Source organism: Ambystoma mexicanum, chromosome 13 (genome assembly GCF_040938575.1).
Source record: "Ambystoma mexicanum isolate Mex_15411 chromosome 13, UKY_AmexF1_1, whole genome shotgun sequence".
Classification (NCBI taxonomy): Eukaryota; Metazoa; Chordata; class Amphibia; order Caudata; family Ambystomatidae; genus Ambystoma; species Ambystoma mexicanum.
In genome coordinates this window covers 724,015,730-724,037,108 of record NC_090938.1, presented here as the reverse complement: position 1 = coordinate 724,037,108, position 21,379 = coordinate 724,015,730, and the positions used below count along the sequence as shown (strand labels likewise).

General features: G+C 47.4%; 1 protein-coding gene across 1 annotated transcript in view; it reads right to left on the bottom strand.

Moving 5' to 3' along the window:
- Positions 1–21,379, bottom strand: part of LOC138521811 (E3 ubiquitin-protein ligase TRIM39-like) — a 256,777-nt gene that overhangs the window by 125,186 nt on the left and 110,212 nt on the right. Inside the window, exons 3-5 of the mRNA XM_069634927.1 lie at positions 11,893–12,123; positions 10,343–10,365; positions 8,335–8,438 (exon numbers count right to left, since the gene is read on the bottom strand). Coding sequence (XP_069491028.1) covers positions 8,335–8,438; positions 10,343–10,365; positions 11,893–12,123 — 358 coding nt within the window. The remainder of the gene's footprint in view (positions 1–8,334; positions 8,439–10,342; positions 10,366–11,892; positions 12,124–21,379) is intronic.

Here is a 21,379-nt window from a genome sequence, read left to right as displayed (position 1 = left end):
GCATTTATGATTTTGGTAGAAAGTGCGGCTGAAGATGAGATGGCACTAACATGTCTGTTCATTGATAAGGTGGAATCTAAATATACACCAAGAGTTTTCACTGCAGTGGCGGCTCTGATAATAGAGTTCTCTATGGTGAAGGAACTATATTTGTCGTCTAGTTTTTTTAGGGATTCTTTTGGGCCTACTAGTAGGATTGCTGTCTTTTCCCCATTTAGACACAGACCATTAGCTGCCATCCAGGCCTGGATGTGTGCATAAGTCTTCTGGAGGGTGTCAAGATCTTGTTCATAGTTTCCTGTCAGTGGGAGAAGAATTTGAGTGTCGTCGGCATAGTTGGTGAAGGCTATGCCAAAATCTTCTAAGCCACTGAAGAGAGGAAGGGTGAATAGGTTGTAGAGAGTGGGAGAGGTACAAGACCCTTGTGGCACTCCGCATTCGATGGGTGATGGCGAGGCTGAGGCATGGTCGGAGAATACCCTCATGGCTCTACCCTCTAGGAACGAGGTGATCCATGCAGTGGCTTCTTGTGAGAAGTGGGCATTGTCAATGAGTTGTTTACACAGGAGCTTATGGTCAACCAGGTCAAAGGCCGCCGATAGATCCAAGAGTAATAGGATTGAGGTTTTGCCTTTGTCTATGGCTTCAAGTAGTTGGTTCTTGAGGTCTAATAAGGCTGATTCATTACTGTGACGGGGTCAGAAGCCGGATTGCCTTTTACCTAGAATGCTATGTTTCCAGGTAGGATTGGATCTGTAAGTAGGCAGCCTTGTCAAGAATTTTCAACAAAAATGGTACAGTTGTGATTGGGCGGTAGTTAAGGGAGTCAGGGTCAAGGGTGGGTTTCTTTAGAAGTGGTCGTACCCAGGCTTCCTTAAGGGCAAGCGGGACTGTGCTGTTGGCGTAAGAGGCGTTGATGAAGGTAGTGATGAAAGGGGCTAAGGACGTGGCACAGTCTTTGACTATATTAACTGGGCATGTGTCCCCTTTACATAGAGAAGGTTTGGTCTGTTTCATGATCTTAAGGACTTCAGGGATGGTGACTTGTCTGAATGTAAACGGTGTGGGATTGTTTGCGCCCTGCAGGGTGTCTGGAGTTCGTGATATTGCCGGAGGATTTGTAGTGGGTGGTGGCATTTTGGGCAGTTTGTCAAATTGGGACTTGATTTTGGTCTGCAGTGTTTTGATTTTGTTTAGCATGGCGAGCTGGATGTTGTTGCACCATGTTTCGTCTTTCTCGGTGGGTTGTGTGGAGGTAGGGGGAATTGTCAGTTCGTTGTAGATGGAAAATAGTTCCTTCGATTGGGAGTTTGCTTTTTCAATTCTGGAGTTGTAGGTGGCGGCTTTGGCAATGGCCAGTTTGTATTGTTTGGCAACTGTGAGGAACGTGTCTCTAGTGGTGGTGGAGGGTTTAGTTTGCAAGGATTTGAATGCTGCTTTTTTTGTTATTCGAGCATCTTTGAGTTCCTGTGTGAACCATGAGTTGGCATGAAGTGTGTGTTTGGCTTTTTTTTAATTCTAGTGGGGCTATTGCATCTAGAACCTCTTTCAGAGTGGTGTTGTAGATCTCTACCAGCTCTTTGGGGTTAATAGATGTGGGATGGACGAGCGCTGAGGCTTCAAGCCGAGGGAGGATTCTTTCGGTAGTGAGTAGTTTTTTGAATCTAGCTAGGGTGGGTGGTGCGGGTGTATTGGGGTTCCCTCCTGTTTTTGAGGGTATGAATAAGTGCAGTAGATGGTGGTCAGTCCATGGGCGTGGGGTATTGGAACTAATGTCTACTGCGCAGTTGTAGTCTGCAATCCAGTCTAATATACGACATTTGATGTGGGTGGGATCGTTAATTAGTTGTGTAAAGCCTAAGTCTTGAATTGCTTTGGCAAGGGCTTTACCTTTTTTGTCTTTAGGGTCTTTGAATCCTAAGTTGAGGTCACCCAAGAGGATGGCTCTAGTGTTGGTTTTGAGGTTGTCCCCTAGGATGTGGGCGAGGTTAGATTGGAATTTGTGGGTTGGGCCTGGAGGTCGGTAGACAGTGTGTAATGTTATGGTGTCCTTCGGTGTAGGAAATATTTTTACTGAGAGCATGTCAAAGTTGTCAGCTTCAGGGGTTTTTAGTTGCCTGGCATTAAGAGACTCCTTGAGAATTAGGGTGACCTCTCCCCCTTTCCTAGAGGTTCTGATTGGCGAAGGATGATGTAGCCTGGTGGTAGGGTTTGGCAGATGGCTGGGCCGGAGGCTTCATGTAACCAGGTCTCTGTGATGGCTATAACGTCTAGATTTAGGTCGACGATAAGGTCGTGGATCTCTATGGTATGTGCAGGCAGGGAGCATGCATTGAGGAGTGCACAGTGGAGATGTGTTCTCAGGTTGTTCTCTGGTTTGGCTTTAGTCTGAATGCTCATAGTGGAGGCAGGCTTGTTGGGGGTTGTTGGCGTGTGGCTGAGTGTTGGTGCTGTCAGGTGGACGCGTGGTTTGGCTAGGAGGGTACTAGGTTTAGTTAAGAGGCGGGTAGATCGGGAGCCTAGCCTATGGTTTCTCTGGTGTAGGGGGGGAGGGAGAGAGTTAGGTTGTGAGTGGTGGTGTGGGATGGGTTTGGTAGTGATGCAGTGTAGCTTGGGGGTTGTGTGGATGGGTGCTTGTGTTGGCATTAATGAGTGTATGGGTAGAGGTGGGAGAAAGAGTGTAGGTGGAACGTTGTGGGAGAGTGTGAGACATTTTCAGGCTCGGTGCTAGAGGTGGGTTTGGGGAAATGTGGTAGTTCCTGTGCCTTGTGTGTGTAAAGGCACGCCGCTTTTGAGGAGAGCGGCACAGTGTGCACCTACTAGTGGCAGCCCTAGGTGCAGTGCACCTTTCAAGGTGAGCTACGGGTAGTTATGAGCGGTGAACAGTAGAGGAGGGGCAGTGAGCAGGAACAGAAGTGGGTAAGGAGCACGTTCAAGGTGCGCAGTGTGTCTAATAGGGTGAGCACAGATGTGGGCGTAACACGTAGGCATAAATTAGGCACTACAGTCGGTTAGGTACATACAACAGGGCCATTGTGCATATCGGGCATTACAGTAGGCTAGGTATATGCAACAGTGCCAGTGAGCATATTAGGCATTACAGTAGGCTAGGTACACACAGCGGGGCTAGTATGCATGTGGAAGGATTGGGCACATGTGCAGGGCATGTAAAGGCGGCTGGTATAGCCTGTTATGTTATGGAGGGCGGTATGGTAACACGTGGTGGGGAACGGTCACGCTGGTACAGGGACCTGAATGGAGGGTATGGCGGGGTTTCAGCGGGGTGGGTTACAGCAAAAGAAAAACGTGAAACAGGGAACACATTTTAGGGTTGCAGCAAGCAGCATGTATAGCAGTTATAGAAATATAGAGTTAGTGACATTGTGGTCATCGGAGTATAGGTGGCGATCTCATGGAGCACGTAAGTAGCTTCTGGTCGGATGTGTTGGGTGGGCACTATGGTGCTAGAGGTGGAGGTGGTTTAGCCTATCTGTGAGTGAGCCATATCTCGCATTTGGCCCGTTGCGACAGTGAGCTAAATCCTGCTTCGGACCCATCTGTGTTAGGGAGCTGTGTCTCGCTTTTTGCCCGTTTGTGCTAGTGGTCCATTTCACACATGGAAGGACCGCTGGGAACAGGGAACACATCACTGCTGAAAGAACCTGTGGCGGTGGCAATTGCTCAACACCAGAAAATGCGACAGGATTATGGGCCGGATTAAGTCAGAAAAGCCGGAGTAGGAAAGGTACTGCCACCAACTAACGCTACCAAAAACTCACCCCTCTGCACACATCTTCTCAAATGCTGAACGAAACTCAACCAGACCTCTACAACACATCAAATTTACTGGTATCTGTGGCTTCTAATCAGACTTCGTTCTGTCCTAAAGTCTGATTAGAAGCCACAGATACCAGTCATCTTTGAATTGAGAAACATACAGGATATAAACAGGAAACACAGGTAGGAATACTGGTTCCCACACGGATATATTTATTTATTTGATCGCCGGTTTAAATCACTAGTTAATACAGATATTATTGTCATTCACAGCACATCAGATTGCTACTTCACTAGATGACGTTTTCACCATTCCACAACAAGAAGGGATGCTCGAAGTTCTGAAATTAAAGAAAAATGAAATAGCTATACTTTGAACTTATTTGTTGACTGTGAATTAATAACAAGTTAAGAAAATTTTGTGTTTACATGGATAAGTTGTTGCTCCTGAAGAAGAGAGGCACACTCTCGAAACGCGTAGAGCTCTGAATTAGGAAGGCTTTCCCTTTTTTAGTGAATTATTGTATATTCTTTTCGAGTGAATTAAACTTGAACATTCTTTTTTGTTATGTAAACAGTGTTAAAATACTATTACGCCTTCATAAAGACTTTTTGAAACTTTTTATGTATATTGAAACAAATCATTTCATGTTGGTATATGCAATATTTGTACAAAAGAATGACCTAATTGATATTCTTTAATGCTTAAAATCACCAACAAGTGAACAAAAAAGTATATTATATTTTGTTTGGATTTTTTTCCAATACCCAGAGGTGTGCAGGGGACGGGAGTTCCCATTGTCAATGGGAACACCATTCTGTTCATACTTTCACTGACCTACGATACCAGGGTCTTTTTTTTTTCTCCCCGGCACCCCATAAAACTATTTAATACAGTGACAAGCCATTGGAGCTTTTAAAAGCTATATTAAATTAGATTTCTTATCAAAGTACAGGGTGTGCAATTTCCTTTCCTTTTTGCAGATTTCAGTAAGAGGGGGGTACCCTCGACACCTATGGTTGCACGCCAATGCTCTGGAGCGACTTCACGGATGAAGGTAAGAAATACCTTTCTCCCCATGGTACCTTAGATTAGAAGAAAGGATTGCAGCTGGATGCACTTCAATGGGACGGCGCTGGACCCGACCTGCGGATTCCTTGGTCTGGTGATGAAAGGCAGGAAAATGGACATGATCACACAGCAGCAGCCTGGAGTGAGAAACCCTGGCACAGCTTCCATCAACAATTTTGTTCACTCTGTGGATTTGGCACCTTTTCTACAGCACCAACAAAGGACGCGATTCGCCGGGTCAATCTTCTTCACTTCTCACAATCCCACACTCTGCTGAGGGAGCCGGGGTGAGTTGGATCGGATGAGAATCCTTGAAGGCCCAGCAAAGATGTGGATGAGTTCGGCCTTTCCTCGAAGATGCACTCGAAATGGCCAGCAGGTCTCCGGGTATTGGGGTCTCAGCTCAGGAAACTCACAGGACCTCGGTAGATGGCTCAAAACAACAAAGTTGGTCTTGGGACCGGTTGTTCCCAAGGCGTCCTCTTCAGAGTTCCTCTGTCACACAGAAAAGGGGGTCAGGATAGCAGTGGTTGCGTCACGGTTTTGCACAGGGTTCACAGGGGCCTCTGGCCGTCCTCTTCTCTGGTTACAACAGCGTCCAGTGGTTGACTTGCTTTTTCACTCCCGAAGCCTCACCTTTTATGCAGTTCCAGCACACACCTGCAGTTCCAGCACATACCCCTCTGCAATCTCTCTCAGCATTTTATAGAAAGGGGCATTTGGCTATCCAGTACAGCCAGACCCCCTGTGGGAGATGGTCCTATTCAGGCACTCTGGCAGACAAAGGACAGGGGATGGAAAACTCCTCACCACTTCTTACCTGCCCAGACTGAGAAACCTGAAGCTCTCATATCCGCTAGCTCCTGGGGATCTGTCATCCAGGTGGCCAGGACACAGCCATAGCTTTTGGATCCAGTTACTGGGGGTGGACCAGTGTGGGAGGATCACCTGGATGAGGGGTCTTTGGGGAGTAGGATACAGGATGGTGAGACACAGTATCCCCTTCTCTGTAACACCTTTGCCCCATCCTACCAGGTAGGATACTTAGGAACTCCCACCCTCCCACCCGCTTCCTGATACAAACACTTTCTCACAGAAAGCTCACTGTGAGAGAAAACGGACTAACACCCGAGCGGTATACCTCACATTTATACCTTACATGTACGAACACAATGGTCAGGCAGAGTCAGGCAACTACTGGTCATTACACACACACACACACCTGACGTCCATCGCACTTCACCACACGGATAAAAGGCGGAGCATGAAAGCACAGTCAGAGCAAGGCAAAGCGCACGAGGAAGCAGCAGTTCGATGAGGCAGTTTTAATACGAAGAAAAAGACGGCAAGACCAGAGAGGGAAGTGCCCTTGACCTTTTCAGAGAAAAAAATTACTTTGATGAGCCTTCGAGAATAACAAATATAAGACCTGGAATTAAAGCTGAAGAAACCTGCATTGTGTGTCTGAGGCTCTCCCCGTCAATAGCCAAAGCAGGGAGGAGAGTTTGCTGCTGTGGTATTGTCCTTGACTCCTACAGTAAAGCAGCACCAGTAAAATCAGCACAGCCAGTGAGACGGATAGCAGACCAGTCTGTGTTAGAACCGAGGTTGCAAGCGGCAACATTGTATGGAGAAATATGAAGAGAACAGTGTGTGAAATGTATGTGACGAGCGATGCGGAAATAATTGAACGTCAAAGGAGTGAGTGAACTTTTGAAGCCAAGATAGATACCGTATACACAGTGGTCCGGCGGCACGTGGGTGCTCATTCGAAAGTCTGTTAGGTATCCAATTGACAGGTGGCAAATGTAAAAAGGAATTATGAAGTCGAAGTGGTCCTGCAACAGGTCAAACTAAACCTTGTGCAGATTCGAAGTCTTCAATAGTTAATACGAACTGGAATTGATCCGAGCCCGGCTGAGGGAGACTTATTGTGTAAGAGGAAGCATCTGAGCCCGGCTGAGGATCCGGGGTGAATCATGAGTCACCCGAGAAGGAATATTCTCTGAACAGTGGAGAAGGGGGATCCAGGGCGAAGAGTGAATCACCTGAATTAAGTACTTGTAAAAAAGAAGGAAGTTTTCTTGTTTTGGTACATCAGGCCCTCTGAATCAAGAGACTTGATAAGTAAAGAAGCCCTTGATGGTGGTAATAGAACTATATCCTTGTGCCAAAGAAACTAGAGAGAGTGCTATGCTCCAGTAAACCGCCTTGTCCCATGCTGAAAATGTTGGGAAGGGAGGCCAATGGCCTGATCATCGTGACATATCATTTTTGTGAACACTTCATTTTCATCAGCATTACCCCACACCATTTGTATTTAGAGGTAAGGATTGGCAATACTTTTTTTTTGTATAGGCCCTTTTATTTGGACGAGACTCCACTAGAACTGCATTATTTGATGGTCATAGCTTGCTCTCATCTGTAGATTTAGGATTAGATGGGCGTTTATCACACCCTTGTTGAAGTTCAATAACTGCTGATACCGTGGCTTCCTTACATGACACTGGAGCACAGGTGGAGACACACAAGTGTTCCCGCCAAAGGCAAAACACACACACTTGCCCCTCGGAATGGTAGAAGGGCTGACAAACAACCACGCTAATAATGGCGAAAAAAGAAGGGAGCTCCCGAGTTGGTACTCAGGTGCCCCTATTGTGTACTAGCGAAGCTATTGACATAGCATGCAGTAGAAATTAAACAATAGTTGGTAGGACACGCCACTGCCACCAGCTATAACTAGAAGATGGTCTTTGTGACATAAATGACACAGGAACAGAGAGAAGGGGTTTACTAAGTATCACTTTGGTACTCCACTGAAGGTGACGTGTGCCAATCTCTCGGATCATAACGTTTTGGGAGATGCAAAGAACTGTAATTACTTAAAGCTATGTATAGGAATCTCAAAGGGGACAGGAAGGGACCCCAGCAACACTGTCCATAAGGAGCTGTGTGCTGCAACAGTAAAACAGATGGCTTTAAAAGTTGAGGAAAATTGACTCCATAGGACAGTAAAAATAGAAAGGAAAGAGTTCCAAAAGATCGAGCCCATAAGAATGAATGAGTGGAAAAAGGCTACACTCATTTAAGTCTAGCAAAAAGTGCTGGGGGGTCTCACCAAGAGAGATGGAGCATAGCAAAGATAAATCTCCTAAACAGTCCCAACACCACATGACAGCTATAACCAAAAACACACCTACGCTCAGTGAACGGAGTCACCGAACTGAAGCAGCCAACACAAACAGCAAATCACAGCTCTCTTGCTACTAACTTACCCACCTCCCTCCTTGCTTTACAGATCCGCTAGAGCGCCAAGAGATCATGCAGGTGGACATAGTGAACTGTGCAAGAACCTTTCAAATAACGTATTTGTTTCACATTCAGCTGTGTATATTTAAATGTATTTCAATGTAATAAGTGCAGTGAGATGGTTGGATAATCCTTCCCGACCAACATCTCTTAGGCGGGTCAGGCCTCATATCTACCTTTTAATTCTGCAAGCAGCTGGGCATGGCGTGTGATGTTCAGCAGTGTCGTCTCCATTCCAGGGGCATCTTCCTGGGGCTTGAAATGCTTCACTTCACTGCACCTGAGAATAATAGAAAGATACCACATATAACCCTTAGCATCCAGAGAAGAGGGAGGTCTCAACAGTGAGATAAGGGGGAGGAAAAAGAGACCCTATACTAAAGATGGGAAAGGAAGGCTCTAAATAAGTACACATTGGGTGGCGCATCTCCGTAAAACTGATGGGCAGAGAGCACCACCCATAAATGAGTAACAAGAGACAGGCAGCTGTGACAGGAGGAGCAGATGAACCACTACTGTGAGACACATTCTGAAGGGAGACCCCCGGGGAGAAGAGGGTGGGCTGGGGAATCTCTACTGTGACATAGAAATGATACCTGTGGGATTAGCAGTGTGGATATTCCCAGAGGTTTCTCTTTGTTTTATTATTTAGATTGAAGTAATAAAGAGTTTGAGGGATGCAAGCTGCTGGGTAAATTCCGAATTTGTTTCCCGATCTATCCTTTTGAGTTTAACCTTTATTGCCCATTAGGTTTTTCAGAACCACTACTGTTGTAGGTTTCGGAGATGCCAACCTTAATCAACCTACAAGAGTGTTTACAGAGGTAGAAACATAACTCTCCCTTGGTAACAAGTCAGCAATGATGACCCTCTTTGAAAAGCTTAAACATTTATTGCACTACATTCATGAGAGATGTTCAACCACTTATACAGTGGGCAAGGGGTGCAGCCAGACTAGAATGTGGGGGGAGCGGGCTGACCTCACATGTTGGGAGAGGGGCTAATTTGTGCTACTCTGGGGGAGAGGGGACTTGTGTGGGGCCGTTCTCTGCCTCAGATTGCAGTGGTTTATTGGTTCTCCACTATAATAGAATTGTCATACTGCTAAGTATTGGAGGGAACCCCTACCCTGTCTTCCCAAACTTCCTTTCAAGAACTTGACCCTGCCACATTAAGTGAAATTGAAGATATCGCTGGGATTTCTGCACAAAGGAGTTTCACAGTGACCAGATGCCGTGATTTAGGCACTCAGTTTAGCAGTCTTTCTGGTACCAGGAGGTGCCAGTGAGTCAGGGAATTACTGAGGAACCACCACTCACCTTAGGGTTAGTGGTGCCAGCCTTCTTTCAGAACCCACCCACAGGGGGTTTACCCATTTCTACTTTGTTGAACTGTAAGAAGGGAGGATTTTGGTCAGCCTTTCCTGTCGCCTTATCACTGTGATAGACTTTGAGACCCACAAGTTTGCCATCTTGGATTTTGATTAATTTATTCCGCGCACCAGACAGAGTAAACCGTATTCGGGCGCAGATGACCACTAAACGAAGATCCAGAAAGGGAACGAGTAGGGGTTTTAGTTATATTAAACTTTCATTTTTTATTTTAATAAGAAAGTTTTCTGTCTCTTCCTAAAGAGATCTAGAGTTTCACACATTCTGATCTCCAGTGGAAGTTGATTCCAGACTTTAGGCCCAAAAACTACAAAGCTTCTGTCTCCTCTCGAAACACATTTGGTCCGTGGAATACAGGTCAAGAATTTGTCTTCCGAACGCAGATTCCTTCTTGGTTGGTATAACAATTTTATCAGCCAGGTAGGCGGATGCAAGCCATTTCAGGCTAAAACAGGCCATTTTGAATTTGATTCTATCCTCGCACCGGCAGGTTACCACCGTCCTCGTAAAGAGGCCCAGAGTCTACATTTCTAAATCACACATAGTAATGAATTAGTGGACTTTTAATTCACACGTAGGACTGCATTCATATGTGTGATTTAGAAACACAGTCCGTGTTTTACTATCACTGCTTGCCAGCCTCCCCTTTCTCTAAGCTCACAGTGCATGACTATCCCTTCAATAAAGATGGAGCCTGGGTCTGTAGTGTGTACTAAATGTAAGGAACAGAGCACATCCACCAGGATAAAAGGGTCTCCACATGGAGGGTTCATCAAGGCAAGAGGAGACGTACCTGCCCAAGACGCTCTTCACATCCTAGAGAGAAAAAGAAACAGGACAATATAAACAGCCAAACCACAATATTCTAAACCTTGATTTCCATTTTTCAGAGATGTTATGTTGCAATTGACAACAACCTCAGACCCTGGTGAAGTTGCAGAGAGTCCGGAGCTTCTGCAACTACTACTGGATGTTATTCACGAGATTTGCCAAAAACCTCTCGACGACTTCACCAAGGGATATCTACCCAGAAGGGCAAGTGGAGCACCATCAGTGACACAACATTTACATCATCCTTGGGACTCTCTTGGTTAGGGATGAACAGAACAATGCCATCAGACCTCAAGGGGACACTCACCACAGCACCAGCCATGGCCTATGCCGATCCCCAGAAGCCTTGCATCCTGTGGGTGGAGGCAAGTGTGGAGGGACTGGGAGCAGTCATGAATCAGGAGGTCAATAGGGAGACAGGGTCCATAACCCTTGGGTGCTCCACAGACTGCTGGACCAGCAAGGTGGTGCAAGGGTAATAACAGGGAGTATAGAGTTAATAGATTTTGGTCTTGCCCACCTACACCCGTCTCTTGTTCACAGCATCACAGACCATCCCAGCTACACTTTGTTGCCACATGCTGATAAACGTGTGTCCTGACTTTGCATAGACATCCTCGGCATTTTATATATGATAATTGCAGGTCTGCAACTAGGACCAGTAGAAACCATTTCCAACTATCTATAGTATTCATTTACTGGGAATGGAGTTTTTGGGTGTCTCCGAAATTGCTGTGAAGGAAATTCTAGTGGGGATTATATTGTATTGATTACTTTTGTAATGCTATTGTTTAATATGTAGATATAGATAATTAGATACATATATATTTTCATTCAAATGTCTCACTGTCCAAAAGCCACAACTGTATCTAGTAGAACCTGACATGCAGTGACTTGAGTTATCCACCTTTGCTGTAATTATCTTTTGCATTTGTTAGTTCTTCGCTTAAAGACAGGGTGCCCTTGTACACATTCCAGTTGACTATTTGCAAATGGTTGCTTCTGTATCCAGCTGCCAACTTATGGGTTTTTGTGCATCTCGTGAATTGCTATCAAGAAATTTCAAGGGGTGATGTTATCATCATTGCGCTGTTGGCACTTCCCTTATAGTGCTGATATAATGTCCCTACTGAAGAAATGTTGGCCTTCTGGTTCTATAGCTGCCTGATCTCCCCCCCTCACCTACAGTAAATCCTCTTCCTGCTGCTACCACTTGTCTCTAACTCTGATCAGGTCTCATGGGTGGATTGCTGCACTTACAGGTGTATAGATCCCCCAATGCCCTCTCACCTTCAGTAGATCCACATCCTGCTGCTGACACTTCCTCACCAGCTGTGCTCAGGCTCCTTGCAGTGGATTGCTGCTGTTACAGGTTTATACATCTTTGATTTCCTTCCTCTCACCTTTAGCAGCTCCCTTTCCTGATGCCGACACCTCTGTTCCATGCTCTGGGATCAGGCCCCTGTGGGTAGATTTCTGATCTAGTTCTATAGAACCCGGAACCCCTCTCACCTTCAGTAACTCCACATCCTGCTGCTGGCACTTGCTCTCCAGCTCTGTGATCAGGCCCATGTGGGCGCTTTGCTGCTTCTCCAGTTGGGCCAATTTCTCCTGAATCGTCTTCATGTTCCCATCGTGTTCCTTCTCCAGTCTGCTGAGCAGCTGCTGTTCCTCCTGCTCCAGAAACTGCTTCAGGTGCTCAAATGTACTAAGGATTTTCACTCTCTGGTCCAAAATGTTTACCTTAAAAATTTGATTTAAAACAAACAAAATATACATATAATACATTTCAGATTATTATATTAACCATCATAAAATATCTTACATGTAACACCTGTATTGGATACCTCTCAATAACTCTTAAAATCATAAACCTAAGAAACATGAATTACCGATTGCCAATCGTTAATCAGCTAATGGTCAGCACGTTCCTCATACGGTTGTTCTGCCCCGACCTATGCTGTGCATTTGAAGACCCTGTGCAGCAGTAGGGCTCTCTGTAAAAAGTTGCCGTCTCATGCCCTAGGCTGCGCATCACTGGTCCCTGTGGGCAGCAGTAGTGCTTGCTCTATAAGCTCTGCATCTCATGCCCCGGGCTGTGCATCAATGGTCCCTTCGTGCAGCAGCAATGCCTTCTGTCTTAACCGCCATATCCTATCCCAGGCTGTGCCTCAGAAGCACATGTATGCTGGGTAACTCAGATGATAAAAGTGTTGTCAAGGAAACACATAAAACTGAGCAGTAAAGTGTCCATGTCTGCAGGCAGAAGAGTGTTCCAGAGAGTATTTGTACCAATATTAAAATCAAATGCTAGCGCCTTTCACTAATGTGTTCAGAGGCTGGGCTGTATACATGGAATGTCAGTTGAGGCTATATAGCTTTTATGGTTGACCTTTAACCGAAAACAAAGCTCTTTATTACTACTAATAAATGCAGTGCTTCGGGTAAGAGTGTATTCAAAGAAAAAACTGCACAATAAGTACATGGAGCTGCCAAGTCATGTATGTTATTTCAGCAATGATGCTCATGCTGTTTGTTCTGAGTGTATGAGAGAAAATGTAGTGTGACTGCTGTGTCTGTTTCCAGTGAGAGGCATGCAAATTGGCTGCACATGCCAGATCATACAGGGGAGATGAAACCTTGCACGGCTCTGGGCCATATGATTCCTTCTTTCTGGTGAGGCTGCATGCAGTGCTTCCCCAGTGTTGTAGATATTGATGACGGAGGGAAGCTCAGGTCTCTGCCTGTTGTCTCCTGAGAGGGAAACTTACAATGCTCCTGTCCATGCAGCGCTGTCTGCTCACGTGGGATGTGGATGCCCATGTTGCGCTGTCTGGTCACGTGGGGTGTGGATGGCTATGCTGGACTGATGTTCTTGCTTTCTAAATTCTTTTTGATATTGTAAATTCTGACCCTGTGAGTTTGTCGGTGTGCTAAAAAAGTGGTAATGCAGAGTTACCACACCGTCAAACTACAAGTTGAGGCAAGGCAGAGGAAACACCTCAAAACAGAATTCTGGAGGTAATTCCTCCACCTTACCACCCAAAAACGGCCAAATCAATTCCCACCGGTGGTTAATGCCGCCACACTCACAATGGGCCTCATAACAAGTGTGGCGGTCTGGAAAAAACGTGCTGGTAATTCAGATTACCGGTACACAATCCCAACTGCCGCAGTACGAGACGGGATGCCGGTAACAACATTGCCGGCAACAACGCACACTGTGCGACCGTTGCCGGCAGCACGAGTAACTGAAATAGCGTGAACCTGTCAACCAGTGCCGGAAACACCAGAACCACGGAATTAAGCCTGCGTTACAACAGCAGACCTAACTGAAACACTGGCACAAAAATGCCACTGAAAATCACCCCGGAAACCGGCACCGTAGAGCAGGCGATAACCAGGCCCAGGTGTGCAGAAACACCCCACAGATGCTCCCAATTGACCCAGTTGTACACAATGAGTACAGTGACTGCTGAAAAGGACCACACGCAGACCCCACCCACCTTCCAACAAAACCATGCTGCCACTCGTAGCAGCAGTCATGGATCTGGAGGCGCTGCATGCAGGAGTGCAGCTCCATGGGAAGGAGGTGGAACAAAGGCAACAGGCCGACAGGCAGAGGAGGAGGCGGAGGAGGAGGAGGATGATGCAGAGGAACAATGGGCAGTGTGAGAGACCTGAATGTGTTTCACCCGCTTGTCCCCGGTGATCTGTCATCCAGGTGGCCAGGACACGGCCATCATTATTGGATCCAGTTTCTGGGAGTGGACCAGTGGAGGAGGATCACCTGGATTTGGGGGGGCAGGGGGGTCTTCAGGGAGTGGAAGAGGGACACCTATGGAAGAGATGCAGTACCCCCCCTTCCCCATCCTACGTCGTAGGATATTTAGAAGCTCTACCCTCCCACCCTTTCTACACAAACACTTTGCACACCGTGAAAGTCAACGGACTAACACCAGAGCCATTTACCTGACATGTCCCAACACAAGGATCACACACTCAACGGCCCTTTCCCTTCCCCACTTGGATGAAAGGAGGAGCATACTCCGAGCAAGGCCACCGAAAGAGGAAGCAGCTATCCAGGCTGGCAGTTCAAACAGAGGAGAAAGGCGACGAGACCCGAGAGGATGACATGGAGGGAAATGGCCTTGCCCTTTTCGACCCAGACCCGCAAGGCCTCCATAAAAGCAATCCTAAGACCGGGAACTACAGCTCTTGTGTGGAGTAACAGACAGCAACAGTACACGGAGCCCTCCCGCACTGATAACCAAGGAAGGGAGACGCGCTTGCTACTGTCCTTGACTCCAGAGACTAAGAACCACCAAAGTTTAGCACAGCTGGTGAGTCAGAAGGGAGAACAGAACCGAACTGTGTTGATCGAAGGGTGCAAACGGCAATAGGATATGAATTGAAAAGAACTTATGAACAAAGAACGTGTGTGTTACAAAACGCTTGCGAAAACCCAGGAAGACCAGCTGCAGAGTGGTCCGGCACAACGTGCCTGCTCATTCGAAAGACTATGGCTTGTCCCCTTTTTGAAGAAAATATAAAAACCAGAAGGCCCTAGGAGAGCCAGACGCAGTGTGTCAAAGTGGTCATACAAGTGTCGAGTAAAAGCCCTTGTACAATCGAAAGTCTTTGACACATTGTAAAGAAGGATCAGAGCCTGGATGAGAGGGATCCAGGGGTAAAGAAACCCCATGAACATTGTGTTGACAATAGTGAACCCGAATGAGGGATGTCCACAGCGAATGATTGTTTAAAAGAAGGGAAGTGAATCCTGCAAGGTGTTACAACTAAGTGAACTGTGTGAAACTGGTAAATGTGAACTGGCTGAGGGATGCCGGTGAATGAGAGCAAAATCTAACACCCCGTAAGCATTGTTTTGACAAGTGTGAACCCTGCTGAGGGATGTCCACAGTGAACAGTTGTTTAAAAAGACATTGAGACTCTTGAATTTTGCAAGTTGTGGATATCTTGAACAAAAGGCCGTAGTGAACCCAACTGAGGGAGGCTCATGCTGCAAAAGGATCGGAGCCCGGTTGAGAGTGTTCCACGGGTGAAGGGTCATCACCAAACATAAAAGATTAAGGAAAGGAACTTTTGTTTTATTTGTTTTATGCACCAGGCCCTTGGAGGCAAGAGACTTTTGTAAGAAAGACTTGGCCGCAGAAGGTCATGATATCGCTGAATAGAACCGTAACCTTGTGCTGGAGAAGCCCAGAGGTGTGCTGTGCTCAGGAGTCCTGTGCTAAAAACGCAGGGAAGGGAGACCCCAGTTATACCATCCTGACACTTTGCGAACACTTATTTATTTTCTGGTAAACATTATCCCACACTGTTTTTGTAACTTAGTGGTAAGGATAGGAAATAGTTTTAGCATAGGCCCTTTTTATTTGATGGTCGTAGCTTGCTCCCATCTTAGATTTAGGTTTAGAGTAGGCTGTTTTCTCACCCATTTATACAGTTTGATAAACAGCCTTGAACTGTGATCACTTGTTTTTACTGTTGCCACCATCAGTTCCTTACAGCAGCAAGTAGCACCCCGGAGGAGAGCACCCACACCCTGCAAAAAGGCCACACCCTGGTCCCCGACTTACAGGCAGATACACACACTATACCGCCTGAACAGGGAGACCATTCTTGCAATAGTGGGCCTCATCAGGATGACATGCAGAGCGTCATTGGCATCTGGACTGCCATACCCCCCCATCCCCCCGTTGAAGGTGGTTTATGTGCTGTGTTCCCTTGCCTCCAGCACAGAGTCAGGGAGCTGCATGGCATCTCCCAGCCCAGAATCTCAAAAGTGCCCATGCAGGTCCTGGATGCCGTCCTGCGTCATGTGACCTAGCAGATCACCATACCTACGACACAGGCCCAGGTGAACGCCACCAGGGTACGCTTCCATGTCCTTGCTGGCATGCTTAATGTAGTCGGAGCATTGGACTGCACACACATTGAGCTAGTGGCCGTCCACGGCACAGAGGAGGTTTATAAGGACAGAAGGTTGTACCACTCAATGAATGTGCAGCTCGTCTGTGATGCAGACCAGACGATCACACACTGCTGCGCATGTTTCACAGGATCAACACAGGACCCCATGGTCCTGCGCAATACCACGCTGCCTGGGTACATGGAGCGTTCCGTTGGACAGCGAACCTAGCTATTGAGTGAGTCAAAGGATGTACACACACACCACATTGCACGTGTACTGGGGCATGGGGGTGGGTTGTTCACCATCACCAGCACACAGGCCACAGGCAATATGAAAATGTAGGGACCCAATCTGCATGCAAGAGTGACTTCCCATGGATGGCATGTATCACATGAGTAAACGGAAGGAAACGCCAGCATAATCTGGGCACAGAGGGACAGGCACATGTAATGCACCACAGGTACCAGAATGCATCACCCATGTCACAAAATACAGTATATCCTCACTATGACCCCAACTATCACCTCCAAAACATCCTTGTCTGATCCTACACATGTCCTGACCAGCAGTAACTGTCACAGGGTGCAGCAAGGTGATCGATGGCCCACAAGCGTACCCATACGCATGTGTCACAGATCCACATCCAAACATGCATGCACTGTCCAATCACCTCAATGACATTGCTCTCCTTGCGTCCCTTCCCAGGCAGGTGATTTCGGCTACCCTTTACTACCATGGCTGTGAGATAGCCACCAGGAACCTGCGTACAACCATGCACACTTCAGAACAAGTGCCACAATTGAGCAGACATTTAACGGCACGGTTCTGTGTACAGGCCAGTTCAAGTGGGTAATGATGTCCTGGCCTTGCCATGTTACACAACATGTGCATCAGGAGGGACATTCCCCTGCCCCCAGTCATGGACATGCCTCCAGCGGACGACAATGAAGTAGATGCAGACATGCAAATACACCATCACAGGGATGACAGGGACGGAAGTGCAGCCCACCAGGAACGTATACAGAATTACCTCTGAGAACAGAGCACCAGGACATGGCCCAAGCCACACACTGCATGTGATACGGCACAAAAATAAATCACACCACCACAAAGTTTGAATGTCCAGACAAATTCAAATGCAGAACCATGTGTATTATTGCATATACAAAGATCAAGGAACATATGGCCCACCACCCCATCCCCAACTATCCCTCCCCAACACACCAACCCCTCAAAGCCCCCTAGTGAGCTAGTGTCACTGCACATGTGTGCCTAGTTCACTTCTGTGGCTTTTTCCCATATGAGCTGCCCTTTCATGGAGAGGCTCAGCGCAGGGATCAGTGCCTCAGGCTACCCTGTTGGGAGCCGGCAGGTGTGGCGCTTGTAGAGGGTGGGTCGGATCCAGTCATCTCCCTGTGCTCCAGTGCTGTCCACAGAGAAAGGGCAAGGCTCTCAGCCATTGCTGAGATGGCCTCATTTCCCTCTGGGACCCTCTGTGCCAGCAGGACCGTTGCGCTGGTCGATGTGCCCAGGGCACGTACACATCGCCGGCCAGTGGCCTGCACGCTCTTGCGGTTCACCGCACCTCCTCCCACATCAACGGAGCCTCTTCAAGGTGCTGGCGAACGAGTTCCGCCATCTGTTCATGTATTTCCTCCATGCGCCGTAGGCGTGCATCCATGTCTCTGCTGCTGGGGATGGGTGATGGCGGCGGGCTGTGAATGCTGTGGCGGCTGAATGTGGGACGGTGATGGGGGGTGTGCTCAGAGGTCCCGTCGGCTGTGTCCCCGGCCTCCTGCAGACCATCCTTGTACGTGGATGCACCCATGTACATGGGTGCCTGGTGAGGAGGGCGGGGGAAGAGGGTGGCTGACCTGTTTGCACCCCCTGCTGGGGAGTGGTGGATATGGCTGCTGTAGGTGCCACTATGGGAGCAGAAGGAGCGATGGCAATGGCTGCTGTGGTGCCACTCTGGGAGCAGCAAGAGTGGTGGCAATGGCTGTGGTCAAGGAGTGCTGAAGTACTTCTCAGACGTGTTTAACGCTTTCATGGTAGGAGGTGAAATAAACCAATGTGTCATCCAGGTAAATAACCAAATATATGTCCAAAATGCCCATAAAGAGGTCATTGAGGAAATGTTGGGAGGCTGCAGGGGCATTGCACAGGCCAAATAGCATCACTAGATATTCTTAATGTTTGAATCACGTTTAGAAGGCCGTTTTCCACTGATCACCGGGATATATCCTTACGAGGTTGTATATACCCTCTAAATCCAATTTGGTATAGATGCCGATATCCTTGGCTTGATCAAGGAGAACTTGTATCAAGGGTACTGGATAACGGTCTTTCACGGTAATGGCATTTCATTGCCTAAAATCCACATATTGTCCTAATTCGGTATCGTCCTTTTTTTCGGAATAAAGAAGATAGGAGCTCCTGCAGAGGAGGAGTGGCGCATAAAGCTTTTTTCCAGGCTGTTGTGCACATCAGCTTTAAGTATCTTATTTTCTTTCTCTGAAAGGGCATACGTCCGCCCACAGGTCATGTTGGCTCCTGGGATGAGCTTGATCTGGCAAACATAGGGCCGATGTGGAGAGTGTTGGCTTCGACAGGATCAAATACCATATTTAAATCATGGTACTCTTGTGGTATGTCAACATTCTGGCCAGCACCGATGATGTAGGGCACATGGTCTCGATCTTGGGGAGATGATTGGATCCTTTTGGACGATTAGTCTTTTTTTTTTTTTAAAAGGGAGAATTTAAATCAACTTTTCTTTTCTTCCAATCGATACTAGGATTGTGATATTCCAACCAAGGAATTCCTAATATGATTTAGAAGATAGGGGAGGAGATGGTATCAAAACATTATTTCCTGGAGGGCATGCTTACAGAACATGGTAAGACTTAATGTCTTATGGGATATGGGCCCTGGAGTTAGTTTAGACCCCTCTACAGATATAATGCACTCAGGGACCCTTTTCAGAATGAATACTATCTGTTGGTTTTGAGCAAAAGCTATATCAATGAAGTTTCCGGTAGCTCTGCTATCCACCAGAGCAGATATATCCTTCCATCAGCGAAGTTGGGAATATAAATCAATGGTGATAAAACAAATAGTGCATGAGAAGGTAACACTGTATCTAGGGTGTGGGAAATGGTTAGGATAGTGCTTGTTAACTTATTCCCATCTCTAACGAGCAGTCTCGTTTCCCGCCTTCCAATAGGCATTCTCTTGCATTGAAATACAGGGTGTCCTGACTCGCCCCAATAAATAATAAATTCATCTGGCGTCTGTGTTCTCTTTCCTCTGACAAGATGGGCCCTCTAATGCAACCCAATTGGCTGGGTTCTACATCTGAAGGTAACGGGCAATGGGTGCTCTAGGCAAGTCTCCTTTCTCTCCCCCATACGCTGATTGAGAGGCACCAGTAGGGAAATGCATTCTGAGAGATGTTCGGGTGAAGCGACTACTTGGCTCTGAAATCTTTAAGATCATCTTAGTGCCCTATAGAAAAGCGTGAGCTGAGGCCACCAGGGTGCACGTTGATGCCTGCAGCACAATAACCATGCTCCCGGCCCACAGCAGTGAAACGGGCTCTGATCACCTATCCCCACCTCCTCCCCCGGCCCCATCTACTCCCACCCAAACGACCTGCTATTTGTGGTCGGATTGACCTTTGCAAGGACGGGCTCCCCCCTCCCCAACCCCAGTCAAATCTGGGACGCGCTGAGTGCAACAGTTCCCCTGTTGTGGCCACCTGGAGCGGCGGTTAGGGAGAGGAATTTCTCCAACCCCGGAGAGGTCCATGGCTCATCACTGCGGAGCCCGGGCTCCTAAATTATTCCCCTTATCACAAGCCGTGCGAACGGGGGAGCACGCCTTGGGATCGAAGAGCCTGCTGAACAGCGGCAATGCCCATTAGTAGACAACTTTACCTCCAGCTACACATGAAAGTCACCCACTCACAGCACTGTGCAGCACAACCTACACAGCTACGGCCCTGCCTCCACGATTATCCAATCTCCAGCTACAACTCCTAAGAAGAAATCTCCTAGTCACCACTACAGCCACTCTAGAATTTACGCTGCGACCCAACACCCACTACATACAACCAGCCCCTAGCCAACAACCACTCCACTCCACTCCACTTCAGAGCCCTGGCTCTTTGGCCTCATCCACAGCCAGTCAGCCCCTGTTGAACTGTGCCCTCATCAACGCACGCTCACTGCCCGCACATGCTCTAGACATTAACAACCTCATCTCCCAACACAACCTTGACATCTTAGCTATATCTGAGACCTGGCTTCACGAGGCCTGTGGCCCTGCCCTCTCACTAGCTATACCACTGGGATACATCATCTTCCAAAATGACAGATGCTCCGCCAGAAGTGGAGGCTTTGCTCTTATAGCCAAAGCCTCCCTTCCTCTCAGGGGATGCAAGTCCTCTCTCCAGGGTTCATCTGACCTCCTTTCACTTAAACTCTCTCCCTCACCCACTTGCACCATCACCATCCACCTGCTCTACCGCCCACCGGGCCCTCCCCAAAACTTCAACCAAATCCTCCTTCACATTCTTCAAGACAACCTAAAAGCCTCCTCAAAAGTCATCTTGCTAGGAGACCTTAACCTGGGCCTCGATGACATAATGACCCACATGCAGCTTTCCTTTCTGACGCCCTCAACACCCTAAGATTCTGTCAACGCGCCTATGCACAATAGTTTCGATAGGATTTTGGAAGTGGCAGTTATCCGAAATCCAGGTATGATGGTCATTATAGGTGGGGATTTTAATTCTAGCTGCTATTATGTGCCAAGCGTAGGGGGTAGTAAGCATTGGACCCCTGCGCCTGATTCCCTACGCAATGGGAAGAAGAGGGTGCATTATTTTATGTCTTGAGACATACAAATTGTGCCTCCAAAAGAGGACACGTACGATTACACCTGGTCACGAGGGACCTGCAAATCCAAGATGGATTATTTTTTTTTATCCACAGGGCTGTTCAGTCATGTGGAACCGATGGCGATTTGCAATTATGGATTAGGTGATCACTTGGCTCT